Below are 24308 nucleotides of genomic sequence, written 5' to 3'. Positions count from 1 at the left end.
GCAGGTTCCGGTAGCTGACGTCATGCATTCCCGGCACACGTACAATAAGCTGCGAGAGTCAAAGTAGTCTGACACAGCTGGCAGAAATGGTCGAAGCACATAAAAAACCCACATGCAATTCAGAATTTTCCATCGGCCACTGGCGGGTGTGTTTTTATTTTACACGCCATATTCATTTTTTTACCGGGCAGGTAATGAGAAAGCATTCTATCGCTTATTTTTCTCGTGTTTTAAAAACCTTTAAGACATTTCAGAATGGTACCGGTCAGGACTATTATCCATTGTTGGAGGAAGCCACGGAAATGGGGAATAAAGGAACGTTGTAATTGGTTTTCCCACGTTTTAAAAACACACATACACACGCTAATTTGGGTGGAAAAGGTAATACAGTATCTAAGGCCACATCCGTACAATTACTCCGTACACATAAGCATTTTAGCACGGTTCCAGAAGTAATCTCCTTACATATTAACTATGTGAAAACGCATATCACATGACCATTAGCATACACTTAGGCATGCATGTACTGGTGTGAGGAGGAAAGAGATTGTTGACTTTGTAGTTGGCTGCTTGATTACAGAAAGATGGTGAAAAGTAAGAGCAGAGATTTCTTTGCATGGACCGACAAAGAGCCGCAACTGTTACTGAAAGTAACCCCTTGTTACAAAGCTAATATGGCGACATGTAAGACCGGTACTAGCCTGGACTATAAGCCATTGCCGGAGGGAGCAATGAAAACGGCAAAGAGGTAACGTTACCCACACAAGAAGGGTGAAATCACAAAAACTATAATGTTTTAACTTGAAATGTTGTGACTGATAAGAGCCAATTGGGAAGAGAACGTGAATGTCTTTGTCTTCATTTCTGCTCAGCCAGACTAAAACACAACTCGAGGGTTTTCAAACTAAAACAGTGTCAGCAGCGTTTTCAGAGGTCTCAGTTTTAGGTGTTCCAAAATGCCGTAGCAGTGTGGGTGTGTGGATTAGGGGTGTAAAAATACAACGACCCAGATCTACACATCTATACAATGATCCAGTATCATTGATGTAAAGTGAAAACATTGATACATATTATCATCTTTAAGAGAAATGCCTTTATTTTGAAATTCCCATGGCGTGTGTCACCGTTTCTGTCCAAGCACACCTCCTTCCTAAACATTCAAACAAAGACAATAAGGATATTTACTGATATCGTCTCATATTGATGGCAGGCCCCTAAATGGAATCAAATCGAAATCGTGTCATGGCAGACTTTGTGATATCAGCAAATATTGTATCGTGCTGAAACCTGTGATTTACACCCCTAGTTCAGATGAAGCCTGAGTGTAATTGCCAGTCAGAACCTTCACATGGTTAATTAGAATTCTCCTGAACATCTTGTGGATGATTCCTATAGATAAGTTAAGACTGAGCGATTGATTATCTTTAGATGCTGTGTTTGAAGGAGCAGGCCTTTGTTTAAATTAGCTGATGAGTGTGTGTGTGTGTGTCTGTGTGTTAGCCAAAGTGCAGCAGCATGAATATGATCACAGCACATCTTTGTGTACACTATGTGTTTGTGCGTGTGACTGCGTGTGTTTATCGCAGTGTTCGGTCTGTGTGTTTAATCCTCAGATCATCCCCTATTCATCCTCTCATCCTCCTCACTTACAGCCCTAATCCTGTCATCCCTGGCTCTTATTTTCACCCAGCCTTTTATCCATTTATCCCTCTATCCCGTTATCTCTCGCTTCCATCCACTGCCCCTCTGCCCCCCCCACCCCCACCCCCCCTCACCCCCACCCCCAACCCAGCCCGGCTCCCTTCTTTTGCCCCTTTCCCCCCATCACCACCACCTCCAATCACTTACCCTGCCCTCCCTCCATCCCTCCATCCCTCTGGACCCAGTTCTAGCCAGCCTCAGCAGATGTCTGAAAGCTTGGCATCATGGCTTTTTTTCCCGCAGAGTTCAGTCCCTCCCATATGAAAATGCGGTGCAAGGAACTGCACTCTCATCTCTGCAAATTAAGCGCCTCCTAACAATACAGTGGTGGGAAGCGAGGGATCTGAGCCCGAGCCAGAAGGAAACGGCGCAATGCAGCGAAGTACAGATTCATGTGCAGGTTGAGGTTTAGACACTGGGGCTGGTGCTCCCTCAGTTTTGTGAGACTTCCATCTGTGTGATGAAGGCAGCTGCAGCAGAGAGATGGTGATCTAGGAGCCTACCCACGCAGCTAGCTACCTAGCTGTCTACCGACTGGCCTACCTACCGCTGCTTTTTGGAGCTGACAGGCTGCCACGCAATAAATAAATCATCAAAAAAAGCTGCAATGCAGTGGGGGTCGCCTTCGTGTTCTGTGCTCTCAGGCAGCCAGTGCGTGGAAAGAAGACAGCATCTTCTTCCTGTTCCTTTTCTCTCTCCAGGGGTTTAAGGAGACAGCAACAACAGCTTTCTGACTCCATCCAGAAACAGGGTTAGATGGCTACATGGAGGGATGGATGCTTTGATGGATAGGAGGGACTGAGGCCGAGAGAGGGAGGGAAAGTTTTAAAAGAGGGGCGGGAACAAGAGGAAGCAGGGGGGGAGCAGCAGCAGCAGGACGTGTAACGCGAGCGTGTGAATGACAGACGCAGAGCAAAGAGAAGAGAGAGACAGGAGAGAAGAGACTCAGGCTGTCAGGAGGAGAGAGACAGAAAGGCCCGAGGGGGATCAGAGCAGCAGGGCCGGGGAGACGGAGGAAAAAGCGAGGCAGAGAGTGACAGGCAGACGAGGCTTGCGTGCCGGAGAAGTGGAAGAAGGGACACCGGCGAAGGGAAGGAGGAGGAAGAGGGGAGTGAACGAGGGAGAATTTGAATGTGTGAGACAGACGTGGACTGAAGCCACCGTCAGCTCATGGTCTTAGAGCACAGACAGGGGAGAGGAGGAACAGGAGGAGGAATAGACACACACAGGGAAGGGGAGAGGAGAAGGAAAGTGGAGAGCTGGTCAGCAGTTGTTCCTCTAGATCAGACAATGATGGGGCTGTACTACCAAGCAATGCTGCCGGTAAGTTTACAGCTTCTTTCTATAAACAACTTCTGTGCACATGTGGAGAGCTGCGAGACCAGGACGAAGACATCACCAGATAATTAATGATTTAGTTTCATCAGTTTACTTTGGCGTGATCAAACAGTGAGAGGTGCTGTATATCGTATGGCCTGTTTTTGGTTTGCTGTGTCTTGGCCCAGGTGAGGCCTTTGTCAGATAGTTGGCAGGGCATCAGGGTAACAGCAGGGCTTGTCCCTGCAGCTCTGCTCCTTTCACTTGTTAACCCTTTGCACTCAAGTATCTTTAATTGTTCGGAAGAAATCATGCTAATGGGTCATAACCACACTGATGCAACATTTCCTGCTTGTTTAACTGGAGTGGAGACAGCACTCAGAGAGGCATCAGTCGAGCTGGATGCTGCAGACCGACAGTGTTTTTGTGACTTTATTAAAACAGTTACTGCAGCATGTTATGTTTACAGAGTTGATGTGTGCTAGGCTGCTCTTAGCATATGGTGGGCGTGTCTGTGCTACTTTAGCTGAGAGACAGCCTGAGGATGAGAGCTGTTCTCTGGCTCTGTTCTAGCATGTCCCGCTCTCTGGTCTCGGGTTCCTTTGGGCCTCAAGGGGGGCGCTGGGATTCGGGGAGCTGGAGACATGAGGTAGCAACCACTGCCGCATTGACATGCATGTACAGTTGCCATTGCATGCTCTCGCCATGCTGACTGCACACAGTGTCATGTTATATTTCATATGTATGTGTCTTGTCATGTCGCAGGCACAGAGGGTGGAGGGTGAGATTTTGTCGAGCGATTCAACGTTGTCATCCAAGCTGTCCATGCAGTTTAAACTTCATCTGTGTCTGGATTGAGGGAGACAGGTGCCAAGGCACAGTTGTTACTGCGCGCACACACACACATACACACACACCAGTTGTTGCCAGGAGTACTTTACTACCCCCCTCTCTTGTGGCACAACAAACTCAGACACACAGAGATACTATTAATGAAAACACAGCAACAGCAGTCTTTTGGTAACGGACCCTCTGCCTGCGTTTGACTTATCGTAGGATTTCAGAGTCATCAGCATGGACACATGACCTGCAGCCTCATCACAGAACGACAGCAAACAGATATTGACATTCTCAATAACAGTAATCACTGCAGTGTTTATACTCAGGATCCAAAGGACAGACAGTTGTGTAACTTTGTAGAGTATTTTTCTTTTATTTGTGACACCATCCTACATGTGTACTTTAGTATGGTGAAGTAGAGGTGTAGGTTGTTGTTTTCTTTTCCCTCTCCCTCTGTTTTCCTCCCCTCCCTCTGTTTTCCTCCCCCTGCAGGCTGGAGCAGCTGTAAACTAAACACATTATTCCTCTTCAAAGAGAATGACGCCAAATGGAGGATGGCGGCAGTAACTAGAAGGGTGTTAGTGGGTGGGGGCGTTAGTTCCATGTGGGAATGCACTTTAAAGGTGACACACCAGCAGTCACACTGTCCTCCATAAGCCTTTATGGTGCAGTTCTCTATTTTGGGTGAAACATAGCTATACTATAGGGTACAGTGTGGATAAGAGTTCCTGTTGAATAGAGCTGGACGATATTCTTATCTCCTGATTTGATACTATCATGATTTTGGGTGCCAATTTGATATGTCTTGCAATTTTCAGTATTGCAAAGTCAGTATTCGAGTTCTTGTTTACTTTTTTTAACACTAAACCATGCGAACAGTTGAATCATGCACTTCTACAGACTGTATATATTATGAGGCATATTTCCAAAAACAATGCACATCTCATGTCAGTCCATCTGCACAGATTTATGGCCTAGTTTATGACAATTTTATTCCAGTGAAGCACTTTGTGACCTTGCCCTGTGAAAGGGGCTATATTAAATACATCTTCTTAAAGGCTTCCTTAAAATGTACATGTTTTTTTGAAGTAAACTTAGGGGCACACATGCCGCGTCTTTAACCACCTGGAAAATGCGAGGTCAGGCACTGGCCACTACTTTTGTGCCTTTTTTGAGCCAGCTTTCACTACTGCGGCGATGACTCACGTCTGAGGTTGCTAAGCAACCTCAAACCTCAACCTCATATAGCCTATTTACCTGAAATCCTGAGTGCAGAGCTGATCTTCTTCAAGGCGCTTTTTATAAGTGTGTAGGCCTCTCGTCCATGGGACCGATTTAAAGCTCTGGGTAACCCTGCACTAACATGATCAACTTTTCCGTTTTTATCAGACTGAATATTTACAGAATAAGGGAAAGATGTCTGTCGGCTGTGATTGGTTGTTCCTTGTCACATGACATGTGGTGCGCACTGCTGCGTTCAAAAAGCTGAACTCGTTTTATCTCAGAGTGCAGCTGTCACGCCCTGAAAAATGGGGGCTTGGGAGCGTGTGTGCATCGCAATGGCGTCGCTCTGGCGTTTGAGCGCTCCTGCTGTGCATCTATATTGAAAACAATGAATCTGATGGTTCAAAACACGCAGCATTTGTACGGCCTCTTACACTGGTACATTTCGCTCTTCCTGCAGTGTTTCCCACACATGATTATCTGGTTTATTAGTATTTAAAATGGCTATTCCACTGTAGAGCTGCAGGCAGTGAATTGTTTGATCCAGCCCCTCACCCCACTCCCTCTCTGTTTCTCTCTGATTATCAGAGCACAAATGAGACAAGAATTAGCTACCTCGTGCACCCCAAATTCCCTCCACCACTTCCTTCTACCAGGAAACTATTCACAGCAAGGACAGGAAGCTCTGTAGATGCACTCGGTAAGGCCAGTGCGAGCCTTAGCGCCGGGGGTTCACAGCAGACTGGGTATTATCTGTGTACCGGCAGCAGCAGAAAGTTTGCCAGTCCGATGAGGAGTGGCTGAATTCCAGGTTGCTGTGGGAGTAGCTGAAGGTCTGTCCTGAGACTGTTAGCCGTTTTCTGCTTTCTTGCTTCAGCTTTGTGTTTCTTGAAACAGATATGATGTCCAGTTATTTGTAGATTACCACCATAAAAGCCTCAACTTCTTTCCACCTCCACATTTCAGTTATCAATTTCGAGATTCAAATATTGTTAAAAGAGAAATCACAGTGCAGGAGTGCATTTATTTGTTTCCCACCATGTTTGCTAAATCTGTAGTGTGACTTGTGCAGGACACCTCACCTTACTCTACCTTGAATTCAGAGCTGATTGATGTATCAAATGAATTTAATTAGATGTGTAAGATGTGTTTCGTTGTCCTGAAAAGCGACAATGTGCAAAGAAGGTTATTATAGTTAAAAAAAAATCTTGACTGATAGTGACATCAGCTGTCTTGACTTAACTATGTTTGATAAGGCTGAGAGGTTCCAGATAGGATGTGATCTTTGGACTGTGTGGATCCTCTCACATTGGGTTGGGGTTGGATGCTCCGTAATGAAGCTGCTGATTCCGAAAACTTTTTGTTTGATTTTCTAGACTTTCAGCGTCATCACTGCGGCAGGATGCCACATCAGCACAGAGCCGGCCTATTTTCATTTCTTTCTTTCTTCATTTCACAGTTCAACAAAAACATGTCAGTGTTACTTGTTGTCTGAAAACACTGGTGCACATTCCGCGCACAGGCATCTTATCCCCGCGTCCGCCTGTGTGTGAGTATTTGTAGACGTCCGGAGGTGTTGCATCATCCCTATCCCCCACCTGCTTAGTGCTGAGCCCATGATGAGGGGTGTCAAGCCGAGCCGCTGTTTGCAAGGCGGCGAGTGGCATCTGAGTATTTAGGCTGCCTAACTTTTCCACCTCCCATATTATCTGCACAAGACTGCTCGGTTAGCCAGTGAACAGCAACAGGCCTTCAAGGAATTTGCAAGGGATCCACACCCAAGCCTGCTGGCCTCAGGGTGCTGTGTGCACGTCTGTTTGTAGGAGTGTAGCTGCACACACATGGACAGAGTTGTAAAGCTGCAACAAATTGACAGGTACCTGTGTGTTTTGCTGCGAATGTCATGTTAGAACAACACAAACTACACTCAGTGCACCCAGCAGCATGTTTAGCTTATTCATTATAATTACCCTGTGGGATTATGGGTATTTTCGCATTCTCCCACAGTAGAAAGTGACAGGTAACATTGACTTCCCATTGAACAAAAACAGTCTCACCTGTTACCACAGTTTACACACTGAACCCAAGTGCACACTCCTCAGTAGTGGTGGCCTAATGCACTGTGTGACACCACTCTACCTCAGGGTTAACTGTTCTCCCTCTGTCCATACAGCCGTGATGATATTGTCCAACGCTAATGCTGCTCTAACCGCCACCGCCCGGGGCTGTACGCAGTGGGTCAAGGTGTGAAAACATGTTACCTCACACCGAAGCGCGCTTACACACACACACAGGCACACTGCAAGTGATGCGATGCACAGTCGTGGTGCAGTAGAGCCCTAAATGTATGCAGTATCTCTAAGGATACCTACTCCTGCATGACAAGCAGCACTGTAACATCGCACCTGTGCACACACTGTAGCCTAGCTTGCACTACAGCGCTGACGGGCTTTTGAATTTAAACTTCTCCTGCAGAAGTCGTGACAGCAGTATACAAATTCCTCCACCTTGCTGCATCAATCCAGAATTAGCAATGCAGGATTTTACAATTCCTCTAGCAGGACTGGCAGTGCAGCAAGCCCAGGGAAACATTTAACGTCTGTCTGTGTTATCTTTAGTTCTGGTTTTATGGACTGTTGGTGGTGAAGGGTGAAAAGCTCATCCTACTGTTGCGCTCTCTGGTCGGGTAAATTTCTTAAGTGTAAATGTCAGTCAGTGATTTGATATGAGCGATTTGAAAGAAAGTGATCTCATTAGTGTTAAAGAGATAGTCACACCCTGACACATGAAACACACCTCCGAACAAGGTGAGGCTGAGAACTAGAGCAACATTAAGTGTCTTTGAACTGAGTTTGCCCTTTGTTATCTTTTAGCAGAAACATTCAGATCATGTTTAAGCAGAGGGTTGTCTGCATCCAGTCAGGAATATTTACCAGCTTCTCTAACAGCTGTGAGAGGCTGGCACTCAGCCTCACTAGAATATATTAATAACTGACTAAATTAAAGGTTCAATGTGTAAGATTCAGGGGGATTTAGTGGCATCTAATGGTGAGGATTGCACATTGCAACCAGCTGAAACGTCACCCGGTTAGAATTCCTTCAGTGTTCATTGTTTAGGAGGTTTTTATGGGGAGTTGAATTATTCGCAGAGGTCTCTTCCTCTCCAAAATAAACAGACCAGGTGATTAAACCTGTAGAAAAACTGGATTAAGTAGTTTCATGTTACAAATCAGTGTTTCTTTGACGCTGTTTGGCATGGTGGAGACAGCTGGCTCGCCCACCCATTGCTAATGTGTGCTCACCCTTTTCTCTGATAATTCAAAATCCAGATGTTGAGGAGGTTTTCTCTGGGAGCTGAATTATCCACAGAGGTCTCCTCCTGTCAAAAACAAGGGAACCCAGTGATTTAAACTGGTAAAAACACAAAATGAAGCAGTTTCATGTTACAAATCAGGGTTTCTCTGTAGCTGTTTGGCACGTTGAAGACAGGTGGCCTTTAATTCTGTTTCTTTGCATATGTTTTGAAGAGTGTATCTGCCTGAACATGTCAGAAACTTTTATTATCATTAGTTATTGCACTTTATCAAGGATTGTGCAGTGACATGCTTCAGTTGTCAGTTAAATGAAGAGATATAGATATAAACGTCTCATTCTAAGGTAACAAAAACCCAATGATTCTTATTTTCAGGTGATTTTACACTAAAGAAAACATAGTTATTATACTATATTCCATTTCTACCAATATGTCCCCCTGAATTGCACTGGACCTTTAAGCCTAATATTCAGTTGTAGTCCTTTATAATTGTATTTCTGTTAGTTGTTTTATATATTTTGATTTAGATGCACTCTTCTTTTTATTTACATTACCCCTTTTCAAAGACAATTTTTACCCTGCATTTTATAATCTATAACAGTGAGGGCTACAGCCAAAGATTATTTTTAGAATCAATTAACCAGCGGATTTTTTTCTCGGTTTATCGTGTTGCCTGTAAAATTTGCAGAAAACAGTGAAATTACCTGATATCCCAAAGCCCATGGGAGCTTCTTCAGATATGTTGTTGTGCCCAATAACAGTCCAAAACCCCCCAAATATTCTGTTCACTATAATTTACGACAAAAAACATCAACAATCACATTTAAAAAGTTGGAAATGTTTGGCATTTTTGCTTAGAAAAATAACAAAAGCAATGATTTGATTATCAAAATAATTGCAGGCTAATTTTCTCTGTCGACCAATTGATTTGACTGATCATTGCAACTCTAACAACCATCATCTTTATGCACAGTTATAACACAAAGTTCCCCAAAACATCTGGCACGGTCGAGTGTCTTCTTTCCCCTGTTGCTCTTTTATTAGCAGCTGTCTGGCAGAACAATAAAATGATGACAGCCTTGCAAGCGTTGCTGTTCTTTTATTCTGTTGCTTCACAGGGAAGCCACGTTTCTGCTGGAAAAACAACCTACTATTAGTTTTATTTTTTAATGATTACGTTTCAAAATATGTTTTGCTCTGTTGTGATTTGTCAGAAGAAAGAAAAAAAGAATTGAGCAAAGAATTTTTTATTTTCAGGTCCTATTGTCCTGCCCAAGGTGAGTCAGAGTGTAGACAGAGCTGTCAGTGTGATTATGATAACGATCTTTATGGTGATGATGATCTGAACTGTCAAAAACAGCCCAGCTGTGTGTCACAGACCTCAGCACAGCCACAGAGCTGCTGACACTGACAGACAGCATCACGTCTGTCTCCAGTTTAAATGGAAATTAAAACGTTTAGAATCCCTGTTTTCACATTATGGCACTTTTTGATTTTAGGGAAATTTTACGCCTGTCTATGTTGCTTTCATTGACTGCAGCCTTTAAAAAGTTACTAAATCCCCCGTCGGCCACCAAATGTGATCATGCCTCTCTTGAGAACGAGACTGTAGCCCTTTTTAGATAGGAGTTTGCAGGAAAGCCCAATCAGTCTTTTTTCAGCATTGGCAGTATAAAAACAAAATCGGGAGTGCAGCAAAATGCCGCCTGCCTACTTTTGTTTATACAGAATGTGCCTTTTTCGGGGCAATGGGGGGCGTGAGCAAGTAACAAAGCGTGTAGCTCAGCGTGTGACGTAAACAGTGATGTGGGAGGGAAGCCGCGGCTGGTCAGTCCTTCGGCGAAACTCTCGTAAGTTGGCCCGTTCTTCACCGTTCCTGTCATCTGATGGTTAATGGCCTCTTCGTTTGCGAGGACAAGGAGGTTGCTCATCTTTACAGTGTCTGTCAGGTTTGCGTTTCCCTCTTGCTACTAGCTGCTCATTCCTGCTATCAGCTGTTTCCTGTTTTTCCACCGCCAGTGGGTCGCACGTGCGGCGTCATCAACAGCCCCTCCCGTGGCGGAAGGCCGCCTTGTTCTGTTTAAACCAAAAAGATTCTGCCAATATGACTACCCCACAGGGAGGAAAATTGGGCACCTTGGATCAACTCGCCAATCCGGCTCTGTGTGTCTAAACGCTCGCAGCTTACCGGCAAAGCGGCCCAACATTCGTGGAAAATCTGTCAGTGTAAAAGTGGCTTGTGTCGATGAAATTACCTGTCTAAATAAAGGTTTAAAAAAAAAAATCACCTGCAAGCCTTCGCTAACCCAACGTTACAGTTCCAAAAACATCCCGATTGTGTCTTTTAGTTCAACATTCTACAAAAGCGCCAAACAGTAGACGCCGTTGGCTAGCTACTGATATGTTGGGGCTACTGAAGTAAACAGCTAACGTGCCTTAGAGATGAACCAGAAACACATGAGGTGGATTATGAAAAAACAAAACAACGGAAATGTAGGAATTAATGGAAGTGAGAATTAAATGGTTAGAAGGACACAATGTCTGTATGTTTTTGTTGCAGACATGACTGACTCAGACAGAGTCCTGCAAGGGAGGGAGGGTCACACTGATTTTAAAATGAGAAAAAAACATAGCCTCTATTGAATGAATTAAGTGCGGTAATAGAATACCATTGGTACTGCGCATAGCAGAGCTGAAGGTTAACGGTGACGAGATGATTTTGTCTGACTTCTGAATGAGTAACGTTTTCTTTACTCAAGAAACATTTTATGAAGGTTTATATTACAAGTTGCTGGGGTTTGCACTGGCTGAATTTGGCTACAGCCGCTTTTGATGTTTCACCACTGGAGCTTCTGCCCAATTTCCTCCCGGTAAATAGTCTCCTAGCGGCGGGGAGTGAGGCGAAGGGATCATGGGGTGCGCTAGCTAGCCAATTGTCGTATTTGTGGTCTTAGAAACAGACAGTCACTGGCAGTAGGCCCAGTGACTTAAATTATTTTTCTCAGACCACAGCTGCTTTAAAAGTGGATGAGACACAGCTCAGCCCTGAGCAGAGTGACCATCCTCTATTGACCAATGAGACTGCAGTGTCCACAGCTCCACCTTTTAGTACTAGAGCTGTGTGCTAGGTACCCTAACAGAGGGGGGACCAAAAATGGGGACAATACGGAATGGTTCCATTGGTACCATCCACAACTTTTCACCATGGAAACGGGAAAAAAAGCGTACTGGACTGCTCAGTGGAAACGGGGCTTTACTGCCTTGGATGTGGCCTCTCTAATAAGGGACTGAAAAAAACTTATGTCTAGGCATGCGCTGGTCACAAACCTTGTAGGTATCAGCCCATATATAAAGACACAATGCCAACTTTGACGTTGCTGTGTTTATTTTCCATTTCCTGAAAAGTATGAATTTTGCACATGCATTTTGGACGATCTTGTGACATGAGTTTTCTATTTTTATGCTGTATGTCTTCATTCCTTTAATGTCTTTTCAGTTATTGAAGTGTCACAGTGAAGGAAGGCTGTGTTACGTTGCCTTGTCTGTATTGCTCTTACTTCAGGTTGCATCTGGACCACCAAGAATGTACTTCGGCCACCAAATTTCAGGCCTTGGTGGTGTGTGGGGCCGTGCTTAAAAATACTAGCGTGTCTCCCTGCAGTGTGTTGAGAGCTTCAACATAACATTTTCCTGCCAAATAAGCATCCATGTGTCCTCTGGTCCTGAGTTATTGATGCATCTCTAAGGAACAGCGTTTCTGTAATCTGATTGGCCCGCAGTCAGGAAGGAGAGACAGGAGCTTTTACATGGAGTCGACCGTATAAGGAGATGGGCTGCGGCCTACGCTCTGATGGACATGACAGTGCAGTAGAGGCTTTGAGTGACTTGAGGGGCGGGTGTCGGTGGTTTTAAAAGGGGAAAAAAAAAATCTCTCCCTCTGGCTTTCATCAAGCGTGGCAGGCAAGTATGAAGAGGGGAAAAAGGAGGCGGGGGGGGGTTGAACACAGGCATACTTAGCTCTCCAACCACAGGAAAAGAAAAGAGACGGATTGCAGAGGGAGAAGAAGCCGTAAAGAGTATTTTTGTCCTCAGCCAGGCAACTTTACGGGCGCTGGATACTTCCAGTAGATAAATTGTTATGAATTTGCATGATTGATGAGTGTCAGTAGCATCACCACTTGGCTGTCACTCTGTGTCTCTGTGGCTGCTGTGTGCTTCACTTGGGTGGTTAGAGTCAGACAGACATAGACGCACGCTTGAAAGGTTTGCCGTGAAAAAAGGGCCTCTCCTCCCCCTCATCCTCTCCGTGTATGGGAAAACATATGGTGTCTCAGGTAACACAACTGCTGCTGCCTGTGTTTGTGTGTGTGCATGTGTGAGGTGAGATAGTATGCATGAGTAGGTCCTTCTCTGGGTGGTCCTTTTTTATTTGTAATATTAGATTGATTTAAAAAAAACATTCAGTCGTGTTTGCAGCTTTGCTCAGATCGCCGTTCACGTCATTTAAAGCCTTTAAATGTATCACTGATTCAGCCCGTTCTGCTTCTTATCTCACAATGTCAGAATTCAGTCTGGAAAGTCTGGACCAGATATAACTTTAATAGACTGTGTCATAATTTCCTTTAATCCCCCTCCCGTTAAGCCCCCTGTTTCTTTTTCCATTATTTCTTCTTTCCCTTCTGCCTCTCTCCTTTGACTATATGATGCCGCCATGTAGGGCAGTGCTGCTCTTTAGTGAGCGGGTCAGGAATGCCTCTGCAGACTTAAGGGGGGACTGTTCTCATGTCTTCATCATCTGTCAACTTCCATTTGTCTCCCTGTTTATTATCAGTTTGTCAATTAATCAAATTCATTGTGATTTATATTTGGTTAGCCAAAACAAACCTTAAAATGAGAATGACACACACGGTCACAGGCTCTGTCAGTGTTCTTTAAACCTCAGTGGGAGGAGCCTTAATGGTTTCTCACATGACTAATCATGTGGGAGCGTGGTGTTGTGACACGTTGTCCAGGTGGCTCAGACTTGGCAGCGCTTCATTCAGCGAGGAACAATGTGATAGAATAAACAAACATGCCTTTATTAGCCATGAGCGTCACTGGTGCCCTCGTCAGTGTCTGAAAAACACTAGATGATCAGTGTTTGGTATGTGGTTTGGTGATTGGACGAATGTATCGGCTGTCAGTGACTGTTTTTTGGGGGGGGAAATATTGTTATTTTACTTTGCTAATTTAATGGTTTGAGAGCTACTACTCAGCAGGCAACAGAGAGAGTAAAGCTTTGGTATTTAGCTACGTGCATAAACAAGGGCGTTGCAATGCACTGCTCGTTGCAACATAGCTGAAAAGCTAGGGGCCACACAAACTAAATATTGCGCAGTGAAGTGTTAGCCTTCCATTGAGTGTTAGCTGAAGAACATTAGGCTGAAAAGTAGGCTGCCTAGCAACAGTAGTAAACACCAATGTATTGCCAAACATTACATTTGTTTACTGCAAATATAACCATTGATAACTTCCAAGTTGGAAATTGATACTGCTGGGATGCTGACTAGCCCACCTAGTAGAGCAGGCGTCCCACGTAGAAAGGCTATGTCCTTGTCGCAGCAGCCGCAGGTCTGATTCTAACCATTGAATGTCATCTCCTTTCTCTCCCCCTTTTACCCTAACGCTGTCCTATCAAAAAAAGGCCAAAAAAAGGAAATTAATACTGCTTTCTGATTGTGCCAGGGACACCACGCTGAACATTAACTTAGCACAAGTGGGGAATCAGAGCTCGACATTAACTCTTGCTCGGAGCAAGTAAAGTTTGTGTTCAGGCAAACGGAATTCGTCATGCAGCTGTCCAGTCACACAAGTGAAAAATAAACGTGACGTCTGACTCTAATGTAGCGTTAGCTGAAAATAAATTGTGTACTGTATCGCTGAAGCAGAGCTTTTCCAGCTGAGGTGCCAGTGACAGTCTGTCTCACCACCAGGCATTGAACAGGACTGCTGAGCAGGCCCGAATGGTATACGCAAATTTTTTTTTACAGTTTTTGGATGTGATCCAAAGATAATCTGAATGTTTTTTTTATTTGCCTGTAATATGGTAGACAATAGTCATTCTAAAGTCTACGGATATGTTGTAGGAATTCCGCAGGCGCAGATTCCGTCCAGACTTGCTGATGGAAAATATCTTACAGACTGGACGCTATAAGAGTTGGGTCAAAGGTGTTTATACAACATAACATTACTAACGTTAAACATCTCTAAAATGCTGCATGTGAGAGACATACTTTACTTTGTTTTGCAGTTGTTCCAGCAAGGGCTCTGGTGTGATCGTATTCCTTTCAGAAGCTTTGTAAAGCTTAAGCTTAAACTGCGGCGTCTTCTTTGAGACTTCGTAAAGCCTGGTATACACTTCACGATTTTGGACTGTCCCAGACAAAACATGACCAACGTGAAAGGAACATGGCGATATCTTCGGTAGTGGCTCTAAAAATGGTGGTCCCTTGTCACGGTCTTGCAACCCAGCAAGCATTTTTTGGTTTAAAAAACATCTAATAGCCGTCTACATGAAGACCTGACGTCTAGGCTAAATCACGGCTGAATTTGGGCTGTCAGTGAAAATTTGGTAGACGTCTAACCATAGCCAAAGTGTAGACGTCATCAATTATACGGCTATGTAGAGACCATGTCCAAAAAATGGAGATGAACATATTTTAATTACTGTTGACTCTCCATACGTGATTGAATATCATACTGCACGCCATCTGCAATGGCGAAAATTACATTTAATCAGTTTCAAAATTAAATCGTCTAGATTTGGGTTACATGTAGCTAGACTAAATCGGAGCTAAATATAGCCAATACATTTAAATCACAACTATTGCTTGCTGGGAATCAAAGACAGCCTGGGATAAAATTCTGACAGTGTCAGAAATTTGGGATGATGTTCTCACTGCGTGACTGCTGTTGAGACCTATGTCCACTAACCAACCAATAGGCATACAGCATGACATGACGCATTGATCGGTGCGAAAATGCTAAAAGCTAGTAGATGCTAATAAATACACTTCCAGCTGTTGTCGTAAAGTTAGCATATGAAGTTGGCCTCTTTTCCCCAGCCACGACCGCTTCCACATTCTCCTCCTTCTCGTATTCTTCAGATTTTGTTCGACACACATAAATGCCTCCATAGAAGGGCTCGATTTATGTGTGTTTTCGTTTTTCTCTTACAACTACAGTGATGTAGATGAATGACGCACACTGATGATGTTTTGTTCTTGTATATTGACGATGATGGACTCAGTATCTTTTGTGATTATTTATCCATTGTCCTGGACAGCTATTATTTGTCGGAGGGTGTCTCTGTGACTGTGTGGCAGGAATATCTGAATTAAAATATTGTAGCACTTCCTGTCAGTGAGCAGCTCTCTCTGACTCTCATTCATTGAGACTTTAAACATAGATGAGCACTCGTGTTCATACATGATTCAGTCAAGTTCTGTCTTTGTCTAATCATAAGCTTCAACCTCCTTGTTCTGTTGTCACCCTTTTCTTTAATACTGTTACTCTCTTCTCTCCCTCTGCCCAGCAGTATGGGTGTGTGTGACTCAGCCCTGGGCCAGGATATGCCTATAGGACACACCCTTTAGTGGGTGAATACAGGCCACTGCATGTTTATGAGCTCACATGCCCTAACAAGTGCACTTAGGCTTTGATATATCCTAGCCTGGGTTGGCTAAGGCCTAACCAATGAATTTTAATGGTGTATCCTCTCTTTTTGAACATGTTTTTGATGGTTCCTCTTTTATCACTCGCTGGCAGAAACCCGAGCAGATGCAGAAACACAATCACACATTCTACCCCAACGTACACATTGAGCTTTACCACAGTGAGAGCTGCAGTGGACGAGTTTCCCAGATTTTTCCATCCTGTTTTTGGATTGTGCAGCCCTCGCTGATGCCTCCTCTATCTTTTGGGCCAGACCCCAGAAGCTGTCTGTCTTGCAGATGGGCATTTTAGCCTCAGCTGGCTGTTTACAGCCAATGCGGTAGGCACTGCAGAAGAACAGCGGGCTATAGGATTAGAGGAAGGGAGAGGGAGAGAGATCGTTTGCTTTGCGGCATCTTAGTTACTCTGTCTAATTAAAAAGACTGTCTGGAGACCGAGTGTCTACAGGCGTCGCCCAGCCCAGATCCAGCCCGCGGCATACACCAGACCAGTGGATAATGGTGTTGGACGCTGTGTGTCATGCTGCCTGGCCTGGTGTGGAGCGAGCAGCCTTGACCCCAAACCCACTCGCTATTATTTCTTTTTTCTCCTAGCTGTAACGGCTCATTCTGTATCTCCCCGTCTGTCCGCTGCGTCTCCATTTCTTTTACTCTTTGCTATAAAAGGATTTTGTGAAACTTAGTCCAAGATGCCCTTGAGCGTGTGAAATGATTGAAGCAAGCAACATTGTAGAGTCGCCACACGCACAAACACATACAAGATAAGGTTTGTGTGTGTGTGTTGGAGCAGCTGCAGCAGCAGCATAAAGAATCTGTAGATGATCCTGATACAGTTGTAACAGTGTGCAGAGGAAAAGAACCTGAGGCTGGAGTCCCAGCTCATACACAGATCATCTGAATTATAGATGGGCTCTAAAAGAAATCCAGAAAATGCGTTCACACAATGCAGCTGTAAACATGTCACGGTTAACATGGCACAGGTAGTGTTTATCTCCCCGCGTGTCCATCCATCCCATAAGCATCTTTGTATCTCAAACCGTGTATCGAATTTTCGGACTCTTAATAATAGATGTGATTGCTGTAAATATTTCATGGTCGGCTGACTGAAAACTCATGCCTGTCAGAGATATGGAGGTAGAGGGGGAGGGTGGAGGAGAGCAGGGAGGGGATGGGGGAGTGACTGAGCGCTGAGAGAGAGTGAAATCTAATCGGCAGGATTTTAACCCCCTCATTCTGCCTTCATCAGGACGCTGCACGCACTGTGAGTACATATGTTAAGTTGTCTCCCTCTCTCCTCCCCCTCCCTTCCCCGCTCCCACAGGGCTCTCAGGATTCGACAGGAGGACAGGAGGGATTGGTGGCCCCACCCTTTTCAGCGTTCCCCCCTCCACCCCCTCCTCAAAACGGGCTTCCAGGGACGGAGTTTGGCCCCGGGGCCATGTTTGGTGCTGGGGGCCAAGGCACAGCAGAGATAGGGGCTGGTGCTAACGGAGCCACCACCACTACCACCACCAACAACAATGTAAGCAGCACTGTCTTTGTAAAGCCTTAAATACTAGTTGTGTGTCAGATGTGTAGAATGTTGAGGCATAGTGCATTATAGTTTGTTGTGGAGGTGTTCAGCATGTTGAAGATGTGTTGTCTTTTTTTTCTTATGAAGGAACTATTAGATTTTAATTATTTTGTTCAGTAAAATTGCAGTTGTGTTGCAACAATAGTGACAACAGTAATAAACACTATCCGCTTATGACTGCCATTGGCTCTAGTGATGGCAGTTTCATGCTGGATTTATATTTCTGTGTCAAATCAACGCCGTCCCTACAGCATACGACATAGAGCCTACGCCGTACCCTAAACCATAGCTTGACGTGCACCTCCCCAGAAATGTAACTACAAGTTGAGGCGACGCAGACCTCCTGTCTGTTTGTAAGCTGAACCCATTTCTCTCAGTGGAAACAAAGCTTTTATTTACTTTAATTTCACAGATGAGAAACAAGAACAAGAAGACAATAAAGCCTCCACTAAAATAGCATTTTAAGTCTTGTGTGTGATTTATCCTGGCTTCATATGAGCAGAGGAAATCTCCGCTTGTCGCTAGGCTAATTTATACAATGTAAAATGCCATTGGCTTCTGCTAATAACGTTAGCATATTATATTTGTTTGGAAAACGTGTTTAGAATAAGACAGTTGTTTTGTCAGTGAACCTTGTGAGTTGTAATGGAGCCTATTTTGTTATGTTACCTTTGTTAAATGTTTCTGTTGTCCCTAGCTTCATATGAGTAGAGGAAAAGTCCGCTAGACACTAGGCTTATTTATACAATGTAAAATGCCATAGGCTTGTGCTAATAACGTTAGCATGTTGTATTTGTGGGGAAAATGTGTCCAGATAAAGACAAGTGTTTGTCTGTGAATGCTGCGAGTTATAGTGAAGCTGATGTGTTTGAAATTGTCTCTATTAAGCCATGTTTAATGTGTGTTTTGAATCAACTAAACACTTCACAGAAACCCCGTCGCGGACTAGTGTTTTAGGTGTAACTGCAGAGTGTCACAGACACACCATCGCACAAGAATAAATGCTCACAACGACGTAGGCCACGTGCGTAGTGTCTGCTGCACAAGTATAAATCTCCCTTCAGTCAGTCACTTCCCCCACTTTAATCCAGACTGAAATATACTGGATGGATTGCCATGAATATTTTTCCAGATATTCATTAACATGCAACACCTCCAGCAGCATGACATTTTTATTTTTTAGCTGATATATGTGAACTGCTGTAAGATGGATTGCCATGAGATCTCGCACAGACATTCATGGTGCCCAGAGGGTGACTCATAATGACTTTGGTGATCCTCTGATTTTCCTCTAGTGCCAGCAGCAGGTGGAGATTTAATTTGGTGAAATATCTCAAATACCTTTTGAATGGATTGCCTTGGATTTTTGTCCATTAATGTTTATGACCAAACATCTGCAAAACTAATGATCCCTTCAGCCCCGACTGGATTAGTGTTAAGTGTTTATTAGTAACTGTTTGGGGCTGTATCTGAGTTAGGATTATGTCAGTCGAATCAGATTCAGCCGTTTAACATGAATATTCGACAATTTGGTTTTTTACACGTTTTAAAGTTTGAACAGGGCGGTGTGTCAGCGGCATTCATTTAATATAGTAAACAAGCTAACGACGGCGACGACAGATCGGAAATGTGCAATAAAGTATTTTTCCAACACTAGATATTGAAGAAAAGCCAGAGTGTGTCTAGTAAGTGTCTGTGAGCTGTAAATTCACCAAGAGAAGAGAGAAGATGATGCTGTCTCTGAACCCTGTGGTGGGAAGTTTCTCCTCCTCTGTGCTGCTGCATCATGTCTGCAGCTGTCTGTACCAAAGAGTAGCGTCAAGTCAAGAACGCTCACTCCAAAGCAAAATCTGGGGACCAAAAAAAATAAAGGAAAACACTGCTTGACTTGACGCAATCTCAGTTGCCCGAGAGGTCTCCGACTGATGATTCAAATCTCTGACTTTCAAGGCACAGCCCTAGAACTGTTAGCATGCTAACTAGCTATGCTAAGATGGTGAACATGGTTAACATCTGCAACATCTCCAGAATTATTTTGGTTACATTAAAATAAGAAATTGGGCTGAGTGGCAAAAGTACAGACTAGTTTTATATTTAAAGCTTGGAAAATTAGGCAAAGCAGACTGAATAATGCACACATACCAAATGAGATCAGCTTATTCTATGTATTCTATGAAGGATTACCAAATATACTGTTCATGTCTTCCTGTAATTTGTATATTTGGTCTCACACCGATAAACATGGCAATTGATTGTTTGCCCTGTAAACCCATATTGCATATATTGATTTAAGATACTACACTGATATCAAAATGCAGAACCGATGCAGAAGTTGATTTTTGGTCTTGGACATGATTTAATCCATCCAAATGTCAATACATATTATCACTATCTGGCTGTACATATTTTCCAATGTAACGTTATGATGGATGAATTTATCAGCAGTCAGCTAAAAGTCATTTAAAATCTGCAGGAAAGTTTAATCACAGTTACAGCCGTGCCAGCAGTACAAGGACCAAAAATCCAAGTGTTTCTCTGTAAATCTGCAATCACAAAAATTTAAAAAAACATCTCTGTTTAAAGTTAGTAAGGTGTGAGGTGTTGTGTAGATTTAATCCTGCAGTCAATGCAAAGTTTAAGTTAATGAAAAACTCTTCAGGCTACTGTTTTGCGAACTAATCCAAAAAGTAACAAAACAGCTCCACGTGAGCCGACGAGAACACGCTTCAGGCAGACATCACTCAGTGAGACCCAGGACATCAGGCACTCCCCCACCCCGGGGTGAAATTCCAAGTTCTTGGGGAGTCCCTCGTGAGTGTAAGCACCACATAGTACAGCCTCACAGAGCTGCAAGCATGGCTGTAGACTTGTGGTTTTATTATTAGACATAAACACAATAATTATGTCTAATTTAAGACACTGCTGATGAGATCAAGACTGTTCTCACTGTGTACTCAAACTGCATTGTTTCTGTTTGGGTTGAATTTAAATGAAGAGGTTTAGCAGAGTGTCACTGTGCTAAAATAATCATCATAAGCCATTTGATCACCTTTAACACCTCCTCTTACTGTTCTCACCACTTCTTCTTTTCTGTCCCCCCCCCCCAGGGAAAGACAGAGGAGGCGTCCCAGGGTGAGGCGGGTGTACAGTGCGGCACAGCAGGCACAGGAGCAGGAGGCTCTGTGGGAGACCCGTCTGAAGCCAAAGGGACCCCGAAACGCCTCCACGTCTCAAACATCCCCTTCCGCTTCCGGGACCCTGACCTCAGGCAGATGTTTGGGGTAAGACGCTGGGAATGTTGTGGGCCTCAATTTTAATGGGATCAATAAATCAGTCTAGACACACAGGGTGCTTCACTGAGGGGCTGGCTCATGAGGAGCGGTTTAGAGGGAGACTGAAGAGTCATACCACCACAAAGGAAAGACACTCATGGGTGATCTTGTGGTGCTTGAGGGGACAACTGGCTGCGATATGTGTCAGTGTGTTAGCGTGAGTGACGGAGTGGGAGGAGAGAGGGGACAGAGCAGAGTTCAATGCAGAGGGCTGGAAGGAAACCGTGAAATGTGGGGAGTTGTCTTTTGTGTAACAGTGACACCTAGTGTAGAGCAGCTGTAGCTCACAGTGTCAGAAGCTTCCCACTTTGCAGATGTAAGGATCCTGACATGACTCAAATATGTCACTGACTGCTTTCTTTGCTTTTATATGTTCGCTAATATCTTCCCTCTTATTTATTTACAGCAATATGGGAAGATTCTGGATGTGGAGATTATTTTCAACGAGAGGGGCTCAAAGGTAAGAGCACCAGGAGGCATTTTATTCTCTCAAACTATGACAAATTCTTCTGACTGTTGACAGTGATTTCCACTTTGCATGTTTTTTCTCTGTAAATGTGACACTTGGTGATGTGTTAGCAGGGCCGCACAATTAATGGAATATTAATCTCACTTACGAATTTGGCTTCCCACAATTACGAGAACATAATCAAATGCAATTCTGCTGCATATGAAATCAAGCACTTTATAAACTAACAGCCAGCCTCCACTTTAGGAGAGCTGTCATGACGCTACACGAGCACCCTGCAGCAGCAGCAGCAGCAGCAGCAGCAGCAGCCTCTGAAAAACTCTCCTGAATGTTGCGACTGCAGAAAATCACCCGTCTATCAGCATCTTTTGTTTGGCAATATTTTTGATTTAGGGGAGAATAAAATTATATGCAAAGCCTACATGAGAAAAATGTTAAGAGCTGAGAAAAATAGCGTACAGAGAGGCAAAAACAGAACAAAAGGAAATAAAACACAAAAGTTACAAACCAAAAAGTACAAATCAGGCATTAAAAGTGAAGGGAATAATTTAGCTAACGTTATCTTAGTGAATCCCTGTCCTTGTCTGGCGTCAACTAGGGCTGCAACTAACAATCATTTTAATTGTCGATTAATCTGGCGATTATTTTCTCGATTAGTTGATCAGTTGTTAGTTTATAAAATGTCTTCCCCTTTTGTATTGTTGTGCATCCCCTCTCTAAATTCAGAGTTTTTTTCAGGTCTGTGAATGCAGCCTGAACGCTCAGTGAGTTTTTTTTTCTCCCTCAGCAGCAGTTTGTGGAGTTGGAGTTGCAGGGTTGATAATTGATCAGTCGATTTGATCAGATTGGAGCTGCTGCAGTGCCTGAAAGCAAATTACCCACTGCGCGGGTGTTCTGCTGCTCCGTCTGTGCCCAGAGCGTGTGGTGCTCTAAATAACCGTACAGTATAAATATTCCAGAATATAAATATTCCAGTGCTCCTGGTGAACGGTCCAGCTCCAAAAATAGGAAATCAATATGTGGCGGCAGATGTTGATTTATTTGCAGAGTGCCACAAATAAACAAACGTGTGGGAAACCCTGCAGTGTTTCGCAGAGTCCAAGATGACGTCCTCAAGTGCCAAATTTTGTCCACAACCCAAAGATGTTGCGTTCACTGTCAGGGAGGATTAAAGAAACTAGAAAATATTCATATTTAAGAAGAGTTTTTTTTTCCCTTAAAAACTCAAAACTGATTAATTGATTGTCAGATTAGATGGTGTTTATTTTATTAGTTGACAGCTAATAGCTCAGTTGTTGCAGCTTTAGCGTCTAGCGGGGATTGGGGGATTTTACGGGAAGTGAATGCTGGCGCAGTTAGCTGCTGCTACTCTCCAGTCCCTGCTGCGTTGCTCCCTGATTTTTAACTGATCTTCACTGACTCCTGAAATCACCAGACATTCGTAGCATCAAATCTCCACTTTAAAATCCCGCCTCAAAACTCATCTCTTTCAGCTAACCTATTCAGTCTGACTTCCGTCTGTGTAGCCACACATATCCACTATTTACACATAATTTTATTCACTGCAAAGTTGTTTTGCTGAATATTTACTTGTTATGTTATTATTATTTTATTATTTATTTCTTATGTTACTGTATTTATTATCTTGTTGATTCTTTGAATCTGCTATTATTTTCTCTATCTTTGCCTGTAAGGTGACCTTGAGCATTGTGAAATGCGCCTTTAAATAACATGAATTATTTTTATTATACCAGCAATGCTGTATAAAACGCTAGGTAAAAAAAAGGTTAAGATAAAACCCTGGAAAGGTATCTTGCGAACTCTCAAAGACAGACTGAAATAATCAGTCACATTCCATGTGGCCAAAAATATGTGTTCAGTAAACACTGTGTTCATTTGGTTGAGTTCTGTAATGGTGCATTTATTTTTAGTTAGCCTATATATTCACTAGAATTGTATTTATTTTTGCTTTTAGGAGATGCACCAAGAATAAGAACTGGTCTTATTTTGATGCACAGATTGTACATTAGCAAGAACATAGCACAACATGGAAGTGAAAGCAGTGCTCTGTTTATTTAAAGCCCAGTTCAGACCAAATATTTGTGAGGAGACAAAACCGTTTTAGAACGTTGCAGAGGTGTGAACTGGCAGTCTCAAACTTGCTAATGGCGTCACCTGCAACTCCGCTGGTCAAATCGGCAGCGGCTGGTTTTAGAACGTAAGGCTGGTCACCTGTTTCTACAGCCGACTGGTATGTAGTGAAGTCCCCGCCAAGCCCTCTGTTTCCGTCCCCTTGTGTGCCAGTGTCGGACGGTGGGTCACCGCTGCTGCTCACTGTCTGTGTTCATACCCCCCCCCCCCCACACACACACACACACACACACACACACACATTGTCATTGGCTGATTAATTGGTGCTGCTTACTTACAGAGAGTTGTTGCATAGAGATGATACACTGTCTTCTCTAGTTGCATTGGTGTGAACCGGCAGTAGTTGCTTGTTTCAACTCGTCTCGTCGCAAATCTTTGGTCTGAACTGGGCTTTAATGTTAAAGTGCAGTCTAAATACTTTGTCCCTTAAATCAACAAATAACCATGATAATTAATTGTGATGTCAGTATCATTTTGGCCATAATCGTGCAGCCATGTGTGATATCAGCACGCCACATGGGGAGGCCCTGTTATGAATCTGCAGTTATCTTGTAAACAGTGTCAGAGCGACCCCAAGGTCTCCAGATTCACAGATTCTCCTCTCTCCTTCTCCAAAATGTCTTATTCTGTGCCCCTCGCTCACCACCAACCTCTTTAACCTCTGCTGTGTACCACA

At 43.7% G+C, this 24308-nt stretch overlaps 1 protein-coding gene across 4 annotated transcripts in view; it reads left to right on the top strand.

Moving 5' to 3' along the window:
• LOC117269017 (RNA binding protein fox-1 homolog 2-like) overlaps window positions 1–24308 on the top strand; it is an 80443-nt gene that overhangs the window by 22009 nt on the left and 34126 nt on the right. For 3 of the 4 annotated variants that reach the window (XR_013488002.1, XM_033645833.2, XM_033645834.2), the window contains exons 3-5: window positions 17429–17629; window positions 20788–20961; window positions 21419–21472. Coding sequence is in view for 3 of the 4 variants with exons in the window: in XM_033645833.2 (XP_033501724.1) it covers window positions 17429–17629; window positions 20788–20961; window positions 21419–21472 (429 nt within the window). In the remaining variant the exon portion in view is untranslated. Of the gene's footprint in view, window positions 1–2556; window positions 3025–17428; window positions 17630–20787; window positions 20962–21418; window positions 21473–24308 lie in introns of those variants that run through there. The other variant, XM_033645835.2, reaches the window with a different exon arrangement.

This window comes from Epinephelus lanceolatus, chromosome 18 (genome assembly GCF_041903045.1).
Source record: "Epinephelus lanceolatus isolate andai-2023 chromosome 18, ASM4190304v1, whole genome shotgun sequence".
Classification (NCBI taxonomy): Eukaryota; Metazoa; Chordata; class Actinopteri; order Perciformes; family Serranidae; genus Epinephelus; species Epinephelus lanceolatus.
This window is presented reverse-complemented; position numbering and strand designations above follow the sequence as displayed.